Source organism: Thunnus maccoyii, chromosome 1, assembly GCF_910596095.1.
Source record: "Thunnus maccoyii chromosome 1, fThuMac1.1, whole genome shotgun sequence".
Lineage (NCBI taxonomy): Eukaryota > Metazoa > Chordata > Actinopteri > Scombriformes > Scombridae > Thunnus > Thunnus maccoyii.
Window position 1 is genome coordinate 19,899,076 of NC_056533.1, and position 15,999 is coordinate 19,915,074.

At 39.4% G+C, this 15,999-nt stretch overlaps 1 protein-coding gene across 2 annotated transcripts in view; it reads right to left on the minus strand.

The window, feature by feature from the left end:
* Window positions 1–15,999, minus strand: part of furina (furin (paired basic amino acid cleaving enzyme) a) — an 81,485-nt gene that overhangs the window by 36,625 nt on the left and 28,861 nt on the right. For both annotated transcript variants that reach the window (XM_042406386.1, XM_042406395.1), the window contains exon 3: window positions 1,849–1,947. In XM_042406386.1, the coding sequence (XP_042262320.1) occupies window positions 1,849–1,947 (99 nt within the window). The remainder of the gene's footprint in view (window positions 1–1,848; window positions 1,948–15,999) is intronic.

Genomic DNA, 15,999 nt, shown 5'->3' on the forward strand with positions numbered 1-15,999 from the left:
AGCTTTGATCAGATTATTAATTGCAGCACAGTTAGAGAAATGCATCGTTGTTAAAACTGGAGAGAGTCCATTAAAAAAAAATAATAAATGAAAGGATTAGCAAACATTGCAGGCTATTGCAGCATTTGCAAAGCTGTCTTTATTTTAAAAAAACAACAAACAGATAACACTAAATCTTGTAAATTCCTGTAGGCACTGAGAAGCTGACTTGACCCTTCCTGAGTAGACGGGGGGACCTGAAATTGCAACGCTCCACTTTCTCTGAGGTGCTGTGGGAAAAAAGGAATTCAACAACAGGAAATAGAGCCGCAGCGCTGAAGGAAATCCCAAAGAGGGAGGTGGTCTAGTTCTAACACGGACGCTGACAAAGACAGCAGAAGCTGTTCTATTCCAAGTGTGCACCTGTGGTTTGTGGCCACACAGCATGGCAACACAGCCATCGGCCAGTGACACCTTAAGGCGGGTTGCATTCACTTTTTTTTAAAGGAGGTATATCATTGTTTTTACCGATTTATGTGCAGATTTCTCAATTGCTTTAATCGTCTTTAAACAAGTCTCCAAGTGAGGCGGGCTCAAATAATTGGGTAATTTAAATGTAAACATGTAAATATGATTTCCTGAAATTACAAAGGCAGGAAGAAGAAGAAAAAATCTTGTGAGAAAATAGTGTGAAACATTTTCTCACAATTCTCAAGTGCTTGGTGGGCTTCATCATTAGGAGAAGAAGAAAATATAACACAAGAAGGAGCTCAGATCAGCGAGGAGACAAAGACCCCGACGAAGACTCAACTACAGAGTAGAGGGACCTGAACTGATGTGCTGGATCAGTACTAGAGTCAATCAAATCAATGCATTTTCATAACTGATCTCTATTGGCTATGGCTATGTAAAGCTTGAGTCATTTGCAATTCATTGTTCATTGTAGCTGATTGCGCTCTGGGTATGCCAGCTGTCAAAAGTGCCAGATCTGCACTCAATTAAAACACCTAAATGTAGTCATGATGTACAGCGTCGGCAAGCGAACCATGAAGGAGCACAAACAATTAAATATCAGCCAGCAATTCCAATTAATAATTTCCACACTGACAGCGAGCTTCAGAGAGCAAAATAAGACTGTTTTGTCTGTTTCAGTGACAAACAACAGATACGACACTGCTCTGAAGTGCTGCTGTCAGGTGAAAACTACATTTATTTATGCCGAGGATAAACAGAATCCAGTCCAAAACCCTTCTGTCAAAACAACAACAGACGTTATTCTGTATGCGGATATTACACAAAACAACCAAAAATATTATAGTCTACCATGAAACTAAAGCTGTGATGCAGGATATGTATTCTTATTGTATGTTTGACTGTAAAAACATATAGTATCCTTATTGTCAATATACTCATTTTAATGTAGGCCTATCTGAAATTATTATAATGTTCTTCTTATTTGAGGTTCTGTTAAAATGAAACCAACTCTAGAAGCTGATTTTTCCTTCAGGTTGTTCCTTTATTTTAAGTCATGTTTTTATTGCGGTTCCTTGTTTTTAGAATAGAAATGTATTTTTAATGTTATTAAACCCACCCTCCATTCAAAAATGTTTTTCTTCTTGTTCCTACAGTTGAATGTTTGAGCTTCACTGTGTAGAGTTTGACACTAGAAGACTGTTTTCTCACTGACAATCCAGTTTTAAGGTGTGGGCCTATGAGCAGGATTTGTGACATCACAAATAGTTTGGAAGCCAGTCGTGGTCCAGTTTGCAACTTAACACAAGTATGATGAGGAAACTTGAAGCAATAAGTCTCATCAACATCCATAAACACACGGCGCATCAATCGTAGCCCCTGAAATAAACTTCTTACCTTGGGATCTTTTTGTAGACGGACTTGTGTCCCCCTGTGATCTGACAGCGATCTCTTCACCAGTGTACGATGCCGGAAGTGATAATAATCACCAAATACCTAAAAAGACAAAAGGATAACATCAGTTATCACATAAGAGCATTTACATTTCTCTCTGTTATCTAACAATTCCTCTACAAATGATGATTGCTTTAATTAGCAGAATTGGTCCAGAGTAGTATTCACTACAAAACAGTGATTGATTGAATCACTGAATAGACAGAATATCAATTTGATAATGTATTGACAATTTAAAATACCAAACAATGGCTCTCAAATGTGAGGATCGGTTTGTTCTTCTCAACATCTACATCACTGTAAATGTAAATCCTTTGGGGAGTTTTTAGATTAGGTAAATTGATTGAAGATATATTCAAATTGATGTTAGAAATAAGTGTTAGTTGCAGCCCTAATCTAGACTAAGAGAAGGTACAGTAGCGTATGTTATCAAGTTAGATAAGAATGTTAAAGGAGTCCAAAGGAACATTTTAACATTTAGAGTTAAAAACTGTGTTCAGCAGCCAACCAATCAAAACCCTGTGAAAGTACTCAGATGCTCTTAACTGCTCAATATGCTCTGAATTGTTAATTAATGGTTTCATTAAAGAGAAAATGGGGAAATGCAGTTAAATTGAGAGCTGTAAACAAAATTATCACCACACACAGTACACACAGTTTAACATATTTATGAGCAGCATAAACATAGATATACAGTACATACTGTATATATGGTGTAAAAAAAGGGGGGAAAAGAAACATTTTTGTAAACAGACTGGGATGCTTTTTGTCCCAGCGAAGGTTGATGTAGAGCTGAGGTACTGCAGTGTGTGCTGCAACATTCCTTCACTCCAAAAGAGGCACGGTTCAGTCCCCAAACTCCTCTGCTCCCATTTAATCACAGTAAACAGGCCAATTCTAGCCAGGCTGACACACACAAAAAGCCCCTGCACACAAAGCCAGTGGACAATGGGGAGGAAATAACCAAGAGCGAAGACACACTTTACAGTGATATTCAGCTCAGAGGTGGAAACACAACCACAAGTCCGTGTGTGTGTGTGTGTGTGTGTGTGTGTGTGTGTGTGTGTGTGTGTGTGTGTGTGTGTTTCCGTGTTTGTAAAACCATTAAAGAACGAGACCAAAGGAAAATGCGGGATATAAAAGGGGATAAAACGCTGACATCCAAAGGCATTAGCTGAGCCGATGGTCCCTTTTCTGAAGAGGAGAAGAATAAGAGCAGGTAGCGTCTCCATTGTGTTAGCCAAGATAAGAGCCTGGGAGGTGGGACATGGATGGAGAGCGTCAGGGTCCATTAACACCAATAAAAAAAACATTCTTGAAACTCAGATGCTCAGACAATGTCCACACTTATCAGTTTTTTCATGGTGCAATCTGCATTTCTGGGCACATTTTCATGTAGAGAGAGGTATTTTCTATCACGCATGAAGTCACACCAGAGGCAACATAATGTCAGTTATTTAGAGCACAGTGCGATGTAGTTTTAAAAAAAGGAGGAAAAACATGAAGGTTCTGGTGTCGGCGCATCTGAATCAAAGAGAAACAACTTATTTCTAAACTCTCCATTCTGTAGGAATTTATGCAATTCATGGTAAAAGACACAGACCCCAATATGTCCAACGGCAGCAGCGTCAACAGATTGTAACACAGCCACAACACATGCTGAGTTTTTATTAAACAGTGCCACTTTTACTATCTGTCAACTAGAAAACCACTTTCCCGCTTTACTACTCTTAATTGCTCTCTTCGCCTGAAAGTAAAGCCATCTGATAAGTGCGGCAAGTCCACAAACATCTGGAGGTTGTCAAAAGTAATTCTGGGGATTGAATCAATATCTTATGAGGAAATATGGATGTAATATTTATCACAAAATAACTCCTGGAATGCTTTGATCATCACGGATCAATGATGTATACCAATAAAGGGCTTCAAAGGTTGAATTCTTAACAAGTCTTCAAAAGGTTTATGATCGATCCCAAAAGCTACTTCTCCTTCGCCTTCTTGAAACTAACTTCCTTAGATGTTACAACAGGTAGAAAACTTTACATGGACACTTCCACAACTGCCCCACAGGCACAAGTCAAGCAATGGACAAGATTTTTTCCAAGACAAACACTTGTATACATGCATTAAATGCACACATATACACATACAGGGTTAGAGGTCACCCCACATTAAAAACTGCTCAGTTGTTACAAACACATTCACTCACATTTTCTCACCACACTTAACAGAGGTCAGTCCATTGTAGTACGGCTAAATGTCCACCCTGCAGCTCAATAGTCATCTGGCAATCAGCAACTACACTTAAAAGCTTATGTTTTTGACCATTTAATCCGGAGACCACATTGTTTCTGTGGGGTTTAACTGCTTTTCCACTGGAAAAACATTTAGATGGGAAAAATGTGGAAACAGACGGATCAGGACTTGCGAGTGACCATTACTGATGCGATAAGCTGAGCACTGATAGAGCAGAACAGGCTTAACTGGTGCTCTCCGAGTGGCCTATTACTGAAGTGAGGCATTAATCCATCAACCTCATTAAAATGCACGGTAACAGACAGTGGAAAATTACTGTCTGCTGGTTTGTTTGCATGTTTGCTCCCTCCACGCCTGCCAAATTTACCTTGTGGGAAAACACTTATCAAAAGGTCTGGTGTCTCATCTCCAGTGACTGTTGACACAATTATGTTTTACAAAGAGCCAAACAATGTCTGGAGACAAACTGGAAAAGAGGTTTGGGGCTGCAATAAAGTGATATGAAACAGTTTTCTATATGGAGCTGTGACTGACAAGAATAAAGCCGGTGGATTATGGAAATTCCACTTGAAGAAGAGGCTAAACTGCAGATAAATCAATCATGGTATATTTCCTTCGCATTTTAACTTTTAACTGCATTTTATTTTGGGGGCATCAGGATGTAGGGCATTATCATATTTTCTTTGTGCATCAGTGAGTTGAGATAAATTGAGAAAATGAGCCGTGCGCAAGCACAAACGATACACCCTCCTAAAATAGTTCAGCAACTTGTTTATATAATGAGGCTGGATTCTAATTACTCACAGCGGTGAACGGGTAGGACAGGGGCACAGCCTGCCACAGTGGCAGCTGGACATAACCAGCAGTTTCTTTTAAAACAGGGCAGTGCAGACCACGCTGCCCCCGCACACCTGGAAATGGGTTTGCACAGCTGGTCTGCCTTTCTGCCAAACTACATGTTCTCTACTCATTGTTTTCCCCCTTAATTATTTGTCTTACAACAGTCATTCTGCCTCTCCTTACTCAGTGACCTTTAGTTTTATTTTCAGTCTATATTATTTATATACTTGGGCAGCACAGTGGCTCAGTGGTTAGCACTGCTGCCTCATAGCAATAAGGTCCTGGGTTTGAACCCCAGCCATTCAAGGTCCTTTCTATGTTGAGTTTGCATGTTCTCCGCATGTTTGCATGGGGTTTCCGCCAGGTGATCCGGTTTCCTCCCACCATCGAAGACATGTACGTTAAAGTTTAAGGCTGTTTCTATTGTGTGACAATAGAAAAGTTGTTTATTTTGTTGTGTTTCAAATCATAGTCTTCACAGCAATATTTTTCTTCATTTGGAGTCTGTCCATCTTTTGCACAGCTTTTTACTCATGAAGTTTTTATTGCACTGAAACAGAATTAACTAGCGTAGTTGTCATCAATTCTCCACCACTGTCTGTCTCTCCTCTGCTCCACTGAGCTCCATGTGTGGAGGGGCTGAGCCCTGCCCGCGGTGGAAAAGAGACCAGAGAAGAAAAGACAACAAACTAACATGACCACAAGTGACAGCAAAATGCAGGAGAGACTATGTTTATATATGTTATTTACCTATGTGCACTTGTTTCATTTCAGCTCAGAATGAGAGTTTCTACTGCATTTTGCTGTCATTTATGGTCACACTACTCTCCTCTGCTCTCTGTGGTTCAGCAAGGGCGGAGCTGCCCCTCCACACACACACACACACACACACGCGCGCAGCATGTGCTCTTGATGGGGGGTGCACAGACCAGAAACTATTTATACATTGAATTTACAGAAAATGTGCTATATGGTGATACGTACCATTATCTGGAAATGAAATTGCCTATATCAGGATATGAGATTTTGATCATATCGCACAGCCCTATTAGGGTTAATACTCCTGTCAGTGCACCTGACCGAAGGCACTAGCAAAGAGAACTGGAGTTGGTCCCCAGGTGCTGCACTGCAGCTGCCCACTGCTCCTAGTGAGCATATACAGGATGGGTCAAATGCAGAGGATCCATTTCATTTCAATGAATGCAAGTACTGAGAAATGACAATAAAGCAATCTTAATAAGAACATATGATTAATGGACAATTTTGGTAGCCTTGAAGTAGACATTCACTTTGTCTGCAAGAGTTACAACAAAACTTTTTGACATATTTCCACAACAGAGATGCACATGCAGGTGAAGTGGTGGCTGGCATGCAGAAAGTGCATCAATTACACAAATTAGGTAGGTATAAACTATTAAATTTATGAAGCCTTATAAGGCAAACCGGTGCTACCTTATTTATCAACACAGTGTCATTCTCAACAAGCTACTGGCCACATTCCTCCACTGTGTTTACAAATACAGATTATGATTCTTGGCACAGTCGACTGTGTACTTCGATTGTTCAGAAGAAGCTAGATTAGACCATCTAATGGTGTTGACAAAAACAAGCAGATTAAATACGATGGTGAAATATAGAGTGTTTGAGTGAACAGGACAGCTGGGAAATACCCCAATGACTTCAACAGGTACAGGGGGGCAGAAGGTTGACATTGTGATTAGAGTGACCATCCTTCATCCAGAGTGCCTCAGTTCAAACCCAAATAACACACAATGTCCCAAACTGAATCACTACCTGGTTCAAATGTTTTGTGACTGTGGGTTACAGCGCACAAAAACAAGGGTTTTCTCTTTCTAAAAACTGACTTTCTAAACTTTTGATTGCACGTTTCACCTACTTCTGTACAATTATTTCTTGGATTTTTTTAAATGACCGATCCCTCAGTTTTGTTCTCCAGTTGATATTTTACTTTCGTGTGAATTCTTGCTCCATCTTGTTGATCTGCACAGAAAAACATTCTCCTGCTTACATCATATTACCCTCTGCCATGTGCTCAGCTGTTTGCAGATGAGTAGCTCTCCAACTTCTGAAACCCTGCTATCAGTCACCCAGTGCCAATATTTTCCCCATCATTATCTCCCCCTCAGGTCACAACAGTTGAGTCGCAAAGCCTGAGGACCTTTATCTTCAAGTAAAAACCCTTCAGTCCCACTTCTTCTTGTCCTCGTACCTGACCAGGGTGGAAAATCAGCACGAACCTACCAGCCAAATGCTGGTGAAATATGAAAGTGGCTGGTAGATTTCAGACACAAAATAATGATTTACTATTAAGTGGCTGGTGAATTTGAACATTTATCTGTCAGTGGCTGGTAGATGTTCACATTTTAAAAAGTTAATTTCCCACCTTGCACCTGACCTTGCTCAGAAAAAAAAACATTTTCTCTACTCGTCGCCCACTTCTTTACCTACAATTTCTCATGACTACAGACTCAAAAATTTCCCTCATTCTGTTGGTTGTAGTTATCATTGTCCTGAAAACACTGAAGGGAAATAGTGTTGAAATGTGGGTCAGTGTGGGTGTGCTGTGGGTTTAGGTGTAAAAATACAAATAATTGTATTTGTCAGTGAAAGGGAAGCCACATCATTTCAGAGAAACATAATGTTCATTTGATTGCAACACAAGTGAAGTTTAAATGTGGACAAATATCATACTGTGATGTGATGCAACGCTGGGCAAAACCCATGACATTTTTACAACTCATTAACTTGTAGGTACACAGTGAAAATGTCATGGTCGACCACGACTAAGATAAATATAAAATACACTGATAAACAATAATTATTCTTGCCAACTTCTAAGATCGTAATGCAAAAGATTATACAATGACACAATTATTTGGTTGCTTATTTCTAACAACAAATACATATAAGTAAACTAACAAACATGAGCTTATTGTATGCTCCATCCTCCTTGGGTCTCCTTTGCATTAACAAATAGGGGAGATAGTGACTCGTCCGCCGCAGCACACCTCGACTTTATGGAGTGGACTGGTGTGTAAAAAGTTTACAGTGTCATGGCAGAACTGCTGCAGGGCTGTTAGCTCACGGGTCGATGAGAGCTGTCCTCAGATGACTAACTCTTCACAGCGAGATCTTTATGGTGCTGTGAGGGTAAAGTCAGATGCAGTAAGCACACAACAGCACACATACAAAAGCTACACAGGCCTTATAACACCAAACAAGCCCCAATTGTACTGGGTTTGTACAGACTATCATAATCTATTATAGAAAACTCAATACATTGGAAAAGTAGACACACTATTGCTCAGCGCTCTATTGTTTCCCTCTGTTAGAAAGACAACATGGCCACTGACCTGATAAACCCATTAGTCCCACATGTGAATCACTAACATGATTGCTCTCAGATGGATTTTCTTTGATAAAAGAAAGAAAGGGGTGGTAAAAGCAAAGAATAGCCATAACCCTCTGGCCCCTGAGTGAATACACTCACTCTCACTCTTCTTTTAGGCCAAAGCTGGCTGACTGACTGAGATGTGAACTTTAGCCTCAGGGTGGAGTCAGAAGTCATCTCAAAGAATTGGACCATCCTGAGCAGAGCTACAATCAGCAGGTGCTGCAGTGAAAGGATTTCTGACAGAGTCATTCTGACCTCGATCTGAGAAGTATTTAAAAAAAAAAACCCTCTCAGAACAGAGACGTGCTCCTTTAGACAAGAGGCAACTGTGGGAACTCTTCAACATTTCCAAATAAAACCAGTTTACTGGCGTCAATCTCCTCCAGTATGTTTGAGGTGTGAGTCTGGTACCTTACAGTTCTCGTCAGATGTTGCGCTGCTTGGGTCACAATTGAAAAGAGTAAATAATTTCCAGTAACTTTGTTTCAACACAAAGTAGCAAACAGTTTCGATCACAGTGTAATTCACTTGCAGACTAATGGATGTGAATCTTTTCTATGAGCCGTGGCCTTAATGATTTTAAATATTGTTTACATGTCTTTCAGATAGAGCTATTAGACGACAAGACAACCATCAATTTAGAAGCACTTGCTTCATTCAGTATAGTTGATACTACACCCGTTGCAGAGGCAAGAATCAATTCTTCAGCTATCATATGCAATTTGGTGGATGTTCGATAAGACAGGTGACTTTGTAAAAGGGTAGTTAAGGTTTAACTGTCACTGATGAGGCTTTTAAACAATTAGTCTGCTGGCTGTGATATTCATCTTGTTTTTTTCTGAAAAAGAAACATGTGATTTTTTAAATCAAGTATGCTGTGCACGCAACTTGGTATGTAAGCTTTTTCTCAAGTGCTGAAGGTTTTGATGTACAACAGACAAACAGTCTCCACTTGTAACCGGAAAGGTAAAGTCAAGTGCAAAGTATGAGTCACCGTCTAAAACACAGTATATCCATGATTGTACGCTGCTTATCTTCCTCTGTGTATTGCTTTTTTTTTTCTGATTATAGCAGCTATTCATTATTCTTCAAGTAAGATTTTATATTCATTAATTTTTAATACTCCGTTTAATTTATTTTGCTGTAATCACCTCCGAGGCTGCAGCAGTGCCTCTGTGTTAACCCAATACAAGGTCCGTCAGTAGCAAAGTCTTCAGGCATAATCTGTTCAGAGAATGACAGATAATCTAATTTGTGTGGTCTTCAAAGGGGAGTTGATGAATTAAACCTTTCAACTATCAGTAATGGAGCAAAATATCTGCTTAAACTGGACACATTATTCATTTAGAAATGTACAAATCCAAAATTTGATTGCTGCCGTGAAGAACTTGTGTCACACACTAACACAGGTGGAGTCGTGAAAGCAGCACGTTAGCAGATCAGCAGCAGCAGCTTCTGTGTCTAAACAGGACTTGTTCAGGCACAGTATTGTGTGTAAGTCACCTGCATTTTGTCAGTGGTCAGATCCCAACACATTATCACTGTAGTTACAGGTGTAAAACGGAAGAAACCGATATCTAGGAGGGCTAAGTCAAGGACAACTGGATTGCTTTTAGATGCTTGAAGAAGTAAAACTACGCTCGCTTCAAGTTGTATTGCTGGTGTATAGCACGAATGAAATGCACCCTGCTACACAGCTTGTGTAGACCGCATTGATTAAATAGATTAAAATATTCTGACAACTGAAAAGCGCATCTGAAACACTTCCTGTACAGACGAGCCGTGACAATAAATAAACCAACTGTGTAACACTGATCAAAAGTTAAGTCTTCCATCTGTACTGGAAAATGTGAAAAAATATATAGTTTAATAAAAGTGTGGCTGTTTCAATGTAATTACCAAACCGACGAGCCAATAATAAAATAAAAGAAATTCAGTGGTCAATTTGATCATATCTAGAAAAAATAAAATAAAGCCTACACTACACGGAAGACTCATGTAATACTGCAGGGGAAATGTTCAACAATATTATGCATTACACAATATAGCCTATTTATGCAAATTTACTGATTAAAAACTACTTTAATTTTTAAAATGTGGGGAAAAAAATCTGTTAACTGAAGGGCTATTACATTTTTATATTGTGCCTGAGTATAAATTTTTTACAGATGCTTTCTTATACAGCATGCAGTATGAGCACTTACAACACATTTTACTCTTCAAAGACTACAAAGAGGTTCAGCCCTACTTACACAATGACTACACTCACTGTGGCTTCCTTTACGAGAATTAGGCAGCAGAGATTTTTCTATCTTGGGGGTGCAAATCTGTTGAAATTTTCAGATGTGTGTCATTAAATTTAAAAAAAAAAAAAAGAGAGAGAGAAATTGAACTCCAAACATATGGACTCTCAAAGACAACTCATCATTATGGAGTGTTAAATCAAGAGGAACCGATCCAACCTGTCTGCTGTATGATTAGTGTCACAGAACTTCCAACGTGATGAATCTCTAATCACACTTGTCTAGTAAATCTGTTCTGAGCCGGAAAACAAACAACTTTTCATGATCAGTCTGCTGGAAATCAAAGGTCACCCCATTAGACTCATATTAAGTTACGAGATGATCTCTCCAAACACGTCGTCAACTCTCATGCAGATGCCTTGATGAGCTCATCCTCATTAGTGGAGGAATTCGACTGCATCCAGCGCTAGTTACCCAGTTAGGAAGAGTGTGTGTGTGCGTGCGAGTATGTGTGTGTGTGTGTGTGTGTGTGTGTGTGTGTGTGTGTTTGGAGGGAGGAGGGGGGGGGGTCTGCAAAGGAGAGGCAGCTAAACTGAGATGGAGGAAATTGGAGAGGGACGCGGAGGAAGCAGGTTTTATCACGAGGGAGGCCATTCCATCAAACGGAGTGCAAACTGTATGATTGCTTTTGACACCAGGAGGGAATATTAAATCTAATCTGAGCTTTGAATCTGCATTAAACTGTAGAGTAAAACTGACCAGTATATAGTTTAAAGGGGGAAAAAAACTGCTCTTCAAAACTGGGGATGGATTTTGTATTCCTGGGATCATTTACATTTGGTGTGGGGGTTTTTTTTCTTCTTATTCCAATGGATAACTGGCCAAAGTTTGTTTATATACGGTGTCCTGATTTCATTATCACCATGTTTTGGCTTTATTCTGCTTTCAGAAAATTACCAATCTGTATTTAGCAAAAAGAATATCCCAGTTAAAACTTACATTTCTGCTGAACACCAACAACTCCATTATTCTTTAATTCTTTAACACACAAAAACAAGTTATCTGATTTCTAGTGATAACCTATTACCTCATAGTAGTTTACTTTGTTGTAATCTTGTTTTCATGAAATCACAAATTAAGTAGCAGATGATGATAAATGCTTAAATGAAAGAAAACTCTTCGAAAACACGTTTATCACATGTTTATGGCGCACAGTATGTCTTTCCTGCTTCAAACTCATTTCATTTCAACCCAGGTAAATTGCCTCTCGGTCCCTACAGGCCCCCTGCCAGGAGTATTTGAATAAACGTCATTATGTAAGTATACATGAAAGCACGCTGCATAAAATCCTGGGTTGGACAGAATTAATGTGCGCTGATGAAAAAGCACGAACAGAGACTTTAAGACAAAAATATGGGCAGAGCCACAGATTACGGCACTGAATTAAATGATTAGGCTGAAAATTGTAGACTTGTTACCTAATTTCTGTTTTGTAATCTAAAAAATGATCATTTGAGAGGTTTATGGCATCGTGAGAGATTTTGAAGGTCAGTTTAGGGAGGTATACGCGGGAGTAACGTCCCGGACAATGAGTCTGAAAGCTGAATCTGAGGCTTTTTCTGTAAAACTAACAAGTTAAAACTGACAGAATTACTTGGCCTGTAAACGTTACGAGTGCAAGAGGACACGCAACTGTGAGTCTTCATTTCAAATATAACATCACATTAATAGCCTGTTGCGTTTTTCTCCCACTTGCCTCCCTCTCTCTCTAACACACACACACACACACACAGAATAAAGGCAGAGCAAAAGGTGATTGCCAGTGGGACAAGTGCTAATAAGATTTAACTCTGGCATCTAATTTTATCTCTCCTCTTTCCTCTTAAAGCACTGAGAGCACTGCTGCTGGACAGAAATACCAAACAGGTTCTTCCGACCCCAATGAAGGACTGTTGGGGCCATTTGAGGAAGCTGCACTCTCTTAATTTCCTAACAACTCTCCATCTAAAACATTTCCATCACTGTCCTCTTCCCTCCACAGAGGACTGAGCCCTTTTGTCTCCGCAGCCACCACAGGTAGCCAACCCCTCTGCACTTCCAATTTAATGGACTGTCATGACGGTCTTCCCTAAGGTTCAGAGCAGCGACATTGTGAGTGTGACTTTGAGAAAAATGTAAAGAGGACATGTTTCTATATTGGTAGGTGAAGGACTTTTTCCTTTATAATAAAAAGTTTCTCCAGTAAAGAAAACTTCTGTTTTTGCTGTAGTCGTGATTTTTACAGTGTCTTATTTGACATTTTTGGTTGAATAACATGCATTTGTCAAGCGAATACTTTCCACACTAATTTATTTTCCCACACAATCATTGGGTTTCGGTTATTTCAACGTAACTCAACATGTCCTGCTCCACACGGCTGGCATGAAATTGAGCCACAACCTCGTTCTACTGCTGCCAGCGCCTGAGGCTACACACATTACAGTCTGTGATCCCCTTCGCTCTGAAAAAGCCTCCAACTCATTGTGCTCCTCCTGTCTGCACTGTAGGTGAAGTGGGGTGAAAGAAAGACAGATCACAAAACAAGATCCACCACACAGATGGACGAGGGAAAGCCCTCGAAGCCTATCTGTTACCCTTGTTTCCATGGAGATCAGGCTACAACAATAAAAATCAGTTAAGGCTCAGTTTTGACCATGCGCTATCTTTGTAAGAGAGTTAGGACAGAAAGAGATAGGTGATAAAGTATTTGGTATCGTCGCAATTTTACAGAATCTTTCAAAAGGTCCTAAGCAAGCAACAATGAAGAGATTTTACTTAGGAATGCAAAACAAATTGTCCTGTGCAGTGTATTCCTTTACAATGCAACAAGCCTTTTCAAAACATGACACAAAGCAGACATAACTGATGTAGATTCCTCTGCAGGTATGCATTGCACAACCTCAACTTGGTGATTATGGAAAAATTGTTGAGCATGTCATTCTGGTTGAATGACTGACTGTCTCATCAGCCAGTACTTATCTGTACCACCATTGTCTTGCTTGAGGAAAAACTACAAGCTGAGGCTTTCTGCTTCGATAATGTTATCGCACGGCTCTTAATTTAGTCTGGACAAAATCCTCTTGCTGATTCTTCCCCAGACTTAATGGTGAATTTGATCTAATAATGAGTACCTGGTGCCTTATAGGTCACTATACACACACACAAACTTTCTCCTCCTGCTCAAATCTGTCCAAACATCAATTTCACAGATAAATGTTCAGGAATAGGCGAGAAACTGATGTTGCCAAAAATTGATCCTGTGAATGCTCACACATAAGTAGTAGTGGTGTAACGGATCATAGTTGATCCATGATACATACTGATCGCCCCCCAACAGTTCGGCATGCATGTGAACTGCGGATTAATTGCAAAATTTAATGTCTCATTTAAGACAAAGTAAACAAACTGCTGTAAGTACAAGTCATGGGCAGACAGCACGTTGCTAACAGGGATTTTGAAGAGCGACAATCAAACCAGCATCAAATGCGTCCGAAGTGACATCTGCAGGTATGTTTACATGTTGTTTAATGTGCTGCAGCTGAGCAGCTAATTAGCTACATAGCTGCTAACTGACATTAGTGGTGCACTTTTCCCTCAGTGAGTATTTGTTTGGTGGCTTTTTCAACAAGCTGCAGGACAAGACGTGTGTTCATGTTTGTAAGTTTTGATGATGATGCTGTTGTTTCATTCACTATCATATTTAAAAGGCCTCATATTGCAATTTAATTTAACAAATGAGCTTTGAATATTTTATATATTTTAAGATTTTATTTAAACATTGGACATCTTGAATGTTGTTTTCATTTAAGATCATGGGCAAAAGTTCCTTGCTGTGTTTTACAGAATATATAGAAAACAAACTTTTATTTGTTTGACCCCTTTTTATTTTTTACATTTTTTTTGCTGATCCAAAAAATGATCAGATCCGTGACTCAAATCCGAACCGTGAGTTTTGTGATCCTTTGCACCCCTAAAAAGTAGTGAAATAAGCTACCACGAAAAGGTCATGTGTAATGAATATTTTTCCTAATAACTATTCTTAGTCTGCACAATGACACAGATCACCAAAAGGTGCATAAACACACATGACAGGCACACTCATTTACCAGCTACCTGGTAGAGATTACTTTTTTTTTTAAAGATCTACACTGACATCAAAGTTTCCCATAAATGAGCTGCATCTACAACTGTGAATAGTACCAGGAAATGGCTACGGACCATTTCTGAAAGCACTTTCAGAAGATATTCATCTGTTGGAATTACCCAGAGGACATCCTGTAAGTTAAGGATAATTTCCTTGAATATTTCAGTCATCTTTTAAGAAGGTAAAGCCAAAGACTGTTACACCCAGCTCTTGTGTAGTGTATAACAGCTGGCTGGATCTGATAAGGAGTACATAAAATTCAAAAGGCAGGATAAGTATCACAGCTGAATACAATGAGATTACTTCTCAGATGTGGCAATGAATAACAGGTTATCAGCTGGTTTTATACTGTTCCCACAGTCATTCCATAGAAAATACTCGAGTGTCACCTCAATGGTGGCAGAAAAAGCCTAACATAAGGCTTTGAAAAGTTTATTAAGGAGTAGTGTAGGTGAAATGAATGTTTTTTTATGTGAAAATAGACATAGTATTGAAACAGATGCAGCTTAAATCAAGGGTGTGTAGTGTGTTATGCAGGTAAATGCCCTGAGAATAATGAACAAACATCAGTCAGTATAATATTCTTTTATTGACAATGAGTATGAGGCTGAGTGAAAACACTGCCAATGTCAATGAAGTAAAACTGAAATTAGTTGAAAGCAGTAAGTCTATTTAAGAGAAATTTAATCAGGCTTTCAATGGGTCATCATAGTTTATTTTACCCCATCATGTTCTAATCTTATGAAAGAAATACATGCAAACTGCGTCCAGCTGCAGCCACCACTGCTGCCATTCACAAGGCTTAATGCTTTTGTTCCTACTGATCTGAAATTGATGTGTTTATTTATGTGGGTGAATGTCGATCAACAAAATTATTCATAATTTCCATTCCCTTGGCAGTGTGAACAAATGAGTTCCTCCAACCAAATAATTCAGCAATCGGGGGAAGACATGTTGAATGCAGATACAACGCAGAATTATTCATAGACAGCGGCACAGCGCAAAACAACTCCGTTCTCATCTATATTACGAGAATGAAAAGCCATCACTGCCTTGTCAAGGAACATTAAACTCATATGACATGGCTGCCTTTATTTCAACTCCCTGTCAAATAAAGCTACGCTGGGTCCGGCGTAAAATAATATCAATCAGACACT